The sequence below is a fragment of the Silene latifolia genome, chromosome 10 (genome assembly GCF_048544455.1).
Source record: "Silene latifolia isolate original U9 population chromosome 10, ASM4854445v1, whole genome shotgun sequence".
Taxonomy (NCBI): Eukaryota; Viridiplantae; Streptophyta; class Magnoliopsida; order Caryophyllales; family Caryophyllaceae; genus Silene; species Silene latifolia.
In genome coordinates, this window is record NC_133535.1 from 7486178 (window position 1) to 7496163 (window position 9986).

General features: G+C 34.8%; 1 protein-coding gene across 3 annotated transcripts; it reads left to right on the forward strand.

Moving 5' to 3' along the window:
* Window positions 1-3619: 3619 nt before the first annotated feature.
* LOC141604913 (uncharacterized) lies at window positions 3620-8987 on the forward strand. 3 transcript variants are annotated; one of them, XM_074423476.1, is made up of 4 exons: window positions 3620-3833; window positions 3923-4014; window positions 5080-7760; window positions 8415-8987. In XM_074423476.1, the coding sequence occupies exons 3-4, from the start codon at window positions 5189-5191 to the stop codon at window positions 8795-8797; spliced, it is 2955 nt and encodes a 984-aa protein (XP_074279577.1). In that variant the 5' UTR covers window positions 3620-3833; window positions 3923-4014; window positions 5080-5188; the 3' UTR covers window positions 8798-8987. The 3 variants fall into 3 exon arrangements, with proteins under 3 accessions (XP_074279577.1, XP_074279579.1, XP_074279578.1); XM_074423478.1 differs by lacking the exon at window positions 3923-4014 and having other exon boundaries at window positions 3710-3833; XM_074423477.1 differs by lacking the exons at window positions 3620-3833; window positions 3923-4014 and adding an exon at window positions 4262-4370.
* Window positions 8988-9986: the final 999 nt, after the last annotated feature.

A 9986-nucleotide genomic window follows, 5' to 3' on the forward strand; every position in this document is an offset into this window, starting at 1 on the left:
GAAAAAATATAAATATGCTCAAAACAAATAAAGTTTGAGGTAATAAGCTCAAAAAATATACATATATGCTCAAAAACAATAAAATTCGAGGTAGTATATCTGAATATCTGATGCATGTTCCTTTTTCTCCATAGTTTGCAAACTTCATTATGCATTATGCCATTCTTACCTTAGTGAATACCTGATAAAATAACGATTGCGGATCTCAATGTTTTAATTTTCTAAATATATATTCAATAAAAAATAAAGGAAAGACATAATATCACTATGAAATTATTAATATCACTCGTTTTTGTGAGACGATAAATAGTAACATGCCCTTAAATTAACCTTGTATTGCGGCGACATTACCAAAAAGTGTTTGACATACTGACATTATCATTCCCCAAAATAAAGGTCTCGTTAACAATTCATGATACCTTTGTTAGTTTGTACTTTGTATTACACAAATTTTTGTTTACAACCGTTGCAAACAAGAATAACGTACAAGAAGAGTATAAATCCACCCAAACCAACACGTTGTTTAAGGATAATGTTATTTTTCATCCCTTCATTATAATTTATAACCGTTATAAATATGACTAACTGTATTATTAAAGTCATTCAAATTGTGAAATTATGAGAGAATAAATAATAAGATATTCATATAATTAGTTTGTACTCCGTATTTACACAATTTTTTGTTTATAACCGCTGTAAACAAGAATAACATACAAAGAGAGTATAAATCCACCCAAACTAACACCTTATTTGAGAGTAATGTTATTTTTCATCCCTTCATTATAATTTATAACCGTTATAAATAAGATTAACTGTCATATTTAAGTAGCAATAAAACTAAAGTGTAGGGCATTATCATTGCCCTAGTTAAAACGTGAATTTATGGTGACCAACATTTAATGTGCATGCTCGTGCATCAAGTATTGCGACATGATATGATGGAGTCATACATACAATTGAGATACAAATACATGCACAACTTTAACTTTGCACACGTTCATTTTTCATTTGTTTTTGAATTTAACCCATTTCCACAGTGGTAATTGTAGGACCCAAGTCAAGTAGTCCATTGCCTAACGCCATGGGCAGATGGGTTTATCACACTGTCGGCACAACCTTACAAACTGTCATGGTATGGGGTCTGACAATAAGTCTTGCTGAAGACGGGTCGGAGCAAGTGACGGATAATGTCACTCATAAAATGGATAGGGGGACAAGGTGGGGGCACCCCCATGTGCTTCCCTCTCTCCTCTATTTGGGTCATTTGTGAGGGAAAATGGTATCCGTCACTCCTAAGTGACGGATACGTGCCGTCACAAATGAGATTTTGTGATAGTCTAACTCTTTGCGATTAATTTGGATTCTCTTTATTATCTTTCAACGGTCTAGATATTATTTTAAAATGATTTAACGGTCTTACCTTAAGTAAGTCAATTAATAAACTATATAACAAGTCTTATTACAACTAATGGTTTAGAATCTAAGCTCTATATTAAAGTTTTCAAGTTTTGTTTTGAAAATTCTGGAATTATGTTGTAGAGTTTATGAACACTCACACTTTAAACATAAAAAAGAAAAAAACTTTTAAAAAACTTAGAAAATTACACATAAACTCGGAAAAATGTATAGTAGAAGAGGTGGACAGGAGGGTCAACGTGAAGAGAAGGGGACGTCAATGCTTATTAACAACTGGAAGTATAATAGTATTAGTGTAAGTTCGGGAGGGTGAAGTGTTGGAGAAATAATATATAAAAATGAATCTATTAGAGGTAATGCTCTATTTATTACTTTTGAGGTAATGAAGAAGATCCGAACTCATTTGCGATAGGAGTACGAATTAGACTTGTGTAAGGTCGTTTTATACGTATATATTTGTAAAACGGATTTAAATATAACTCTATTGATGAATAAAAGTTATTAGTAAAAGATCTGTTTTACGTGTAAAATCGTCTCATACAGTATTTGTGTCTTTGTGATAGGAGTACAAGGTACTTGAATCTTGTACATGAAATTATTAACGGAGTAATTTAAATGTAGTTTAATTTAAATGAAATTTTCAATAATTTTATGATAACCATGCGCATTTGTTTTGTTGTTAGGTCTCAAATTCAATTATTGAAAATGTAATATTGTTAAAATTTTTGGTGTTGTGCTTTTTCATTCGAATATGAATTGAATCTAATAGTATTAACGGTAAATTATGTCAATTAAGAAGTCTTACTATAGTTACCATTAACTTGTTTCAAAATCATTTATCATATATATATATATTAGTCTTCTGAAAAACCGTTTCATACTAATATAATTTTTTACTTCGTGTGATAACATACATAGAATTTATATTTTTGCGGGGGCGTCTTCATAAACACGTGGATCAATGAATGAGTCTAAATAATGAAGAAATCAACACTCCATTTTCTTACTTACTTGGACTTGACACTGATTGTCTCCTTTAATTGAAATCTTGGCATACTCATTAAGATTGAAGATCCATATATTATAGAAGTATGATTGATCAAAGGTTCAAAACTCACACCTTTTCATAATTATACTATTATATCTACTTCGAAAAGAATTAAAACATACGGAGTAATAAAAAACCGTCTCAATAATCCACTAATTCAAATACTCGTAAAACACGGTCTAACACTAAAAATTATCATTAAAGTACCCTTCAAAGAATCTTCCATATGATATTTTTTTTGTTAAAAACTGAAATTCAGAACGTAGTTTTTTTTAAAAGCCGCTGTATACACAAAACTAATAATTCGGAGGATAATAGTTAGTTGAAGTGGTAAGAGTTTTTTTACCCCAAATAAAAAGTTGGGGGTTCGATTCTCACTTGTACATAAGTACGCTCATTTGAACAAGAAAAAAAAAAACTACTAATAATTTTTTTTTAAATGCCGCTGTATACACAAAACTAATAATTCGGAGGACAATAGTTAGAGCATCCACAATGGTAAGCTAGTTGGTACTAACTTACCTTTGCCACATCATTTTTTTGAGCAAGAACAATTTCAAGCTACAAGTTACTCCAATGGTGGAGCCAATTTAGTATTAGCTTGATGAGACCTAACTAACACACTTTTCTATTAATTTATTTAATTCTTAATTAATAAATAAAAAATAAAAACTTTATAAATGAGACAACTAATTTTCTATTGGTTATACTTTGCTTGTGGGTCCATTTAAGTAAGTAGTTTCATGGAGCTACTAGCTTGAAATTATTTGAGCAAAGCTCTAATCTATATGTACAACTCCAATGGTTAAAAATTTCTTACCTTACAATTTCTAAAAATTATGAAAGTTGTCTTTTTCCTAACCATTGAGATCTTTCTTAAATTTGAAATGGTAGGAATTCTCTTACTCCAAACAAAAAGTTGAGGGTTCGATTCTCACTTGCGACATAAGTACCTCATTTGAACCAGGAAAAAAAAAACTACTAATAATTTGACCAATTAATAATTACACTCAAAATTACTTAACATTTATGGTTTTCACTTTTACACTAATCCACTAGATAAGGAAAATATAAATTCCAACATAATTAGCATAAATAATAATTATTATTATCCACTATTAAATGAATGTCCATGTCACAAATCTAACTCTTTTAAGTGAGTGACAGTGAAACTGCCAAATACAACATTCCATGTCATAAGACACAACCTTAAAGTATGGAAATTTCTTCACGTTTTCTCTCATAACTTTGTTACTCCACTTTTCTGTTCTCAAACAAATATAACTTCACTGTTCACACATAAACATACATAACATCACTACATTCATGTTCCAAATCTTACTTTGATCCCACATTCATACAAATCAAGGTATGTTTTCTTTTATTTTTTTCCAATTTTGTAACATTTTCTGTCGTGGCTTCGCTGTGTTAAACAAGAATTTGTGTTAATCTTATTAGTGTGATTGAAGTAACAACACTCTACAGTGGTGGAACAATAATTTCTAGTAGGAGGGCAGAAGATATTCTATCTCGACTAGTAATTTTATAAGGTAAATTTTGAAAAAATTCGTAAATTTTAATTTGCATCGAACCCTTGTTCCTCTATTGATTAGAAGTAGAATTAGTCTCTTTTGTTATCGTCTCTTCAAAAAGACCTCTCATAAATCACAATCCCTCCCCCACTTACTCTTCCACTTGAAGCTTGTAAGAGGTCTTTTCAAAGTGACGAACTTAACGAGAATTTATGTTAGAAGTAAAAGGTCTTTCTACATGGTACTCCGTGTTTTTTCAATTTCTACATAAGACCTCATCATTTTTTATAACATTAGTGATACCTCTAAACTTTACGGAGGAAGGAGACTAATTAACTTAATCAATTCAATTAATGGAGTAATTTAGAAAGCAAGTATGTACATAACAACATTTAAATGCCTTTAAATTCTTGCTGTTTTATCAAAGTTTTAATTTTTTTTAAAAAAAATTATTTTGGAAATTGTCTTTTTAATGGGAAACTGGAAAGCAAGTAAAGTCATTACTGTTAGATGAGTGACTTCTAAGAAAGTTTTGATCTTTTTCACTGATTTCACCAAAACCCCACAAAAGTTATTCAACTTTTTCCCCTTTTATGTAAAATTCCTCACCAAAATATTTTTTTTAGCATTTGATAATTAATTGTTGTTAGATTAGGTGAGCTTTGTCAAATTTACTTTACATATTGTTTTTTGATTAATTTATATCCGACACTCTCTTACTCTGCAATTTGCGGGAGTCATTTAGGCACTGGGGTATGATGTTGCTGTTGTATTGTTTTTTAATTACTTTACATTTGACACCCCCTTACTCTGCAGTTTTTGGGAGTCATTTAGGCACGGGGGTAATGTTGCTGTTGTATTGTTTTTTAATTACTTTACATTTGACACCCCCTTATTCTGCAATTTGCGGGAGTCATTAAGGCACTGGGATAATGTTGCTGTTGTATTGTTTTTTAATTACTTTACATTTGATACCCCTTATTCTGCAATTTGCGGGAGCCATTAAGACAGTGGGGTAATATTGTTGTTGTATCGCTTTTTTTATTAATGTTCACTTTATCCATTTTGAATTTTTGATTGTAGACTGGAGCAGTTGGTTATGGTGTCACTGATCACAAACTCTGCAACTGTATAGCCACTCAATTGATGTTCTTATAGTAAAATTACAAAATAGCCCTTGTTGTTATACTGTATGTTAATGCTAGCAATGGCAACCACCACCTCACATCAAACTATGCTACTCCTGATCATCATATTAACCCATTTCATGCCAAATTTCGCGTCTTTATCAGTCGAAAAAACAATTCTTCTAGAGTTCAAATCCCAACTCGAAGACCCAACAAACTTCTTAGCCTCTTGGAATGAATCAAATTCTGTTTGTGAGTTTACTGGTGTTTCCTGTGATCCTGAAACCAGGAGTGTCAGTAGTATTTTGATTAACAATGTGTCGTTAACGGGCCCACTTTCGCCTTCTTTGTGTAAGTTACAAGGCCTAACAAAACTTGCTCTTACATCAACCTTTATTACTCGGAGAATTCCCGTTGAGTTGAGCCAATGCCGTAATCTTAGGGTTCTGAATCTCACAATAAATAAACTGGTGGGTGAAATTCCTGATTTTTCCGGGTTAGGGAATTTAGAGGTGCTTGATTTGTCAAATAATTGCTTCAGTGGGGAATTTCCAACATGGGTTGCGAACTTGACCCGGTTAGTCTCTTTAGGTCTTGGAAGTAATAGGTTTAATGAAGGTCCAATCCCGGAAAGTCTAGGCAATCTAAAGAACTTGGCTTGGCTGTACTTGGCTAACAGCGAGCGAGTAGGAAATATCCCAGAATCAATTTTTGGTTTGCATGAATTGGATACTTTAGATTTGTCGAGAAATCAGTTATCTGGGATGTTGTCTAAGTCGATTTCTGAGCTAAGGAAAGTGAGAAAGATCGAGCTTTTTGATAATCAATTGACGGGTTTTATACCTCCCGAGCTGGCGAACCTAACTCTTTTGCAGGAAATTGATATCTCAGCTAATCATTTCTATGGGAAGTTGCCTCTGGAAATTGGAAACCTCAAGAATTTGACGGTTTTCCAGTCGTATGAGAATAATCTCTCGGGGGAGGTTCCTCCTGGGTTCGGAGAATTAACTCATCTCAAAGCCTTTTCGATTTACAGGAACGATTTCTCAGGGGAATTCCCTGCAAATCTTGGGAAATTCTCTCCTTTGGAAAGTATAGACATTTCTGAGAATAACTTTACTGGCCCATTTCCCAGCTACTTATGTGAAAGCCGAATCCTTCGGTTTTTGCTTGTGTTGGATAATAATTTTTCAGGCGGGTTTCCTGCCTCGTATGCTGACTGTAAGTCACTTGTGAGGTTTAGAATCAGTCAGAACCGTTTATCCGGGAATTTCCCTGATGGTTTATGGGATTTGCCTAATGTAATTATTTTCGATCTTAGCTATAACAATTTTACTGGACAAATATCTCCAGGGATAGGGAACTCGGGCAACTTGGGTCAATTAACATTGGATAATAACAGTTTTTCAGGAGTTATTCCATCAGAAATCGGAAAACTTGGTAATTTAGAGAGGATTTCTTTGGCTAATAATTCATTTTCGGGTAATATACCGCCTCAACTTGGAGCGTTGAACGAGTTATCATCATTGCACTTGCAAGGGAATTCTTTTAACGGGACAATTCCATCGGAGTTAGGTCAGTGTACCCGACTGGCTGACATAAACCTAGCCGGGAATTTGTTAGAAGGTGTAATTCCTAGTACACTTTCCCAAATGAGCTCTCTGAATTCTCTCAATCTTTCAGGTAATAAGCTTACGGGTTCAATCCCGACAAGTTTAGCAAATCTGAAACTGAGTTTGATCGATTTTTCTGAGAACCAGCTATCAGGAAGCATTCCTCCTGAGCTGCTGACGATTGGGGGCGAGAACGCTTTCCTAGGGAACAAAGAGCTTTGTACTGACAGAAATACGGATCCCGTGGAAAAATTTGGGATATCTGTGTGTAATAATGCTGAGAAAATACATAGACGAGGCCTTTCAAAAAGAATGATGATAACTTTCGTCAGTTTGGCTGCGATTGTTGTAATCTTATCTGGTTTGCTGTTCTTAAACTACATGCAGTATCGGGTTTCAAAGTCTTCAGATGATGATCCTGAAGCTAGCAAAAATGGGATTGTCCCAAAATGGAAAGTTGAATCGTTTCATCATTTGGATTTTGATGTAGACGAAATCTGTAATCTCGATGAAGGGAATCTGATCGGAATTGGAGGTACAGGAAAGGTTTATCGCGTGGAGTTGAAGAAAACTGGCGGAATTGTAGCAGTAAAACGACTGGCAAAGGGTGCTGGTCTTAAGGTATTATCGTCAGAAATGGATATCTTGGGGAAAATCAGACATCGGAACATATTAAAGCTTTATGCTTGTTTATTGAGAGGATACACGGGGTTTCTAGTCTTCGAGTACATGCCAAAGGGTAACCTTTTTGAAGCACTTCATCGAGAGATCAAGGGCGGGAGGTCAGAACTTGACTGGTTTAAGCGGTATAAGATTGCTTTAGGAGTTGCGAGAGCTCTATGCTATCTTCATTATGATTGCTCACCTCCGATCATTCATAGAGATATCAAGGCAACTAACATTTTACTTGATGAAGACTATGAGCCTAAATTAGCGGATTTTGGTGTTGCTCGAGTCTCTGCAGATTCGCGAGAAGGGTCTGTTTTTAGCTGTTTTGCTGGCACTCATGGTTATATTGCTCCCGGTAAGTTCCTTTTCCATATCTTATACCATCATTTTTTCTTGTAATTTGTCAAAACTCATAGGTATGCATTTGAGAGACCTGGCAAAATGGGTCAGACCCGACCCAAAAAGGCTGACCCGAAACTCAAGTTGACCCGACCGAACCCGACCCGATCATTGTCTGACCCAATGTTGACCCGACCCGAGGTGACCCAACCCGAAAAGACCCGACTCATAAATGACCCGATCCCAAATGACTTGAAGTGACCCAAAATGACCCGAAACGACTAGTACTAAGTCATATTAATATTATATATCAAAATAAAGTTTTATTGGTTACCTGTTTACCACAGTCCATAATAAATAGTTAAATTTGCAAAATAATATTTCTTAATCAAAATAGCACTAATTTAAATGCTTAGCCATTAATTCAAAAGCAACCTGACCCAAAATGACCCATACCCGAAAATGTCCCGACAACAGGTCACCCGAAATTGACCCGGCTCGACCCGAAATGACCCGACCCGAGTGACCCGTTTTGCCAGGTCTACATTTGACACGGAATTTTGAAAATGTAGCAATACGGGAACTCGGTCAAACGAGTTTCTGACCAATTTTGTACACACTAGGGTAATGTTGTTGTTGACTGCCACTAAAACCTTTTGTTACCCTACAGAACTGGCATACGCTCGGAAAGTCACAGAAAAGAGTGATGTCTATAGTTTCGGGGTGGTACTTCTCGAGCTACTAACAGGAAAAAGACCTATCGACGAAGAATATGGAGAAGGGAGAGACATTGTTCATTGGGTTATGAATAACCTCAATGATGTTCAGAGTGATGAAATTCATGTCCTCGACTACAAAATTGCATCGGATGACATCAAAGATAATATGATGCCAGTCTTGAAGATTGCTACGCTTTGTACAACCGATCTTCCCTCTCTCCGTCCCACAATGAGAGATGTCGTCAAGATGCTCACCGATGCTGACCCGTGTGCTTTACAGGTTAAAGATGATTATTCAGGTAAAATTGAGAAACTTATGTCTGGTGAATCTTAGCAAATGCTTCAAAGATAAAGATTAGTTCATAAATTTATGTATAAGTTGAATCCTTTAAATTACTTGTTTTTTATATTGTTTAAAAGTTTAGTAATATAGAGATGTGTACATTTTCATATTTGGATAGTATATGTAATAATAATTCATTTCTCATAAAGAGTTAAGGAAAAACTTGTACATATATTCAGTCTGATACCGTCTCTCTCTCAAGACTTTGTGATGTTATTAAGTTGATACTCGTACATGACATACATTCAGAACCTACAAGGATATTTCCCTTTGCTCTCGTCTTGTAGACCTGCAAGTAAAGTCATCGCCTCTGCTTCCCTCGGCTCCATCACGTCTCTTCCATGGACGGTTAACCCCCACTTTATGTGCCCCTCTTGTCTCGGCAAACCACACCAATTCCTTCAGTTCCGCATCCACATTTTTTTAAGGCACACCCTTCTCTGGCCTCGCTCAGTGTTTCAACACGCATTCCAACCCTCTTCAGTCTCCTCCTCATCTCTCATTTTAGGGTATGCTTAATGTATTTTTGGCGAATGGTTTTTTTTTTTTTTTTTTTTTGGCAGCTGTAAAAGAAAACTTTCTTACAATCTCATAGCTCGTTTCGCTAGTCGATGAGCCACAGAATTCAGGTTTCTAGGAATAAAACTAAAACTAATACAATGAAAGAAAGGTAAACTAGCTTCAATATCAAGTAGGATTCCTTGTGTCAAATGGTGTCCGTTCTCCACTCCTGTGAATCTGTGATCTGTAGCAAGATCTGTAGGCAATCAGAAAACACATCTAAATGAAAAATCCCATTAGCGCTAGCCCATTTTAATGCTTCTCGGAATTTTTGGCGAATGTTATGAGGGTCTTTTGCCAAAATAGCCATTTCTATCAAAATATTCACCAAAATAGTCGTTTCATTAAAGTATTGTCCAAATTAACCATATGGTCATTCTAATTACTAAAATAACCACTGAATTATTAGTTGCTTGCCTAAGAAAATAATATGGGCCGGCTTGGTTTGATTCGATCAGTTCGATTTAATTTAGTTATATATTATAATTAATATCCATTAAACTTATTTCTTCAAAAATAAAATATCCATAAACTTATTAATTTGTCATTTCTCCGTATGCGTTAGTATTTTCCTTATTTGTGTTTAATCGTTTATTCTATCAACAATTAGTTGCATTGA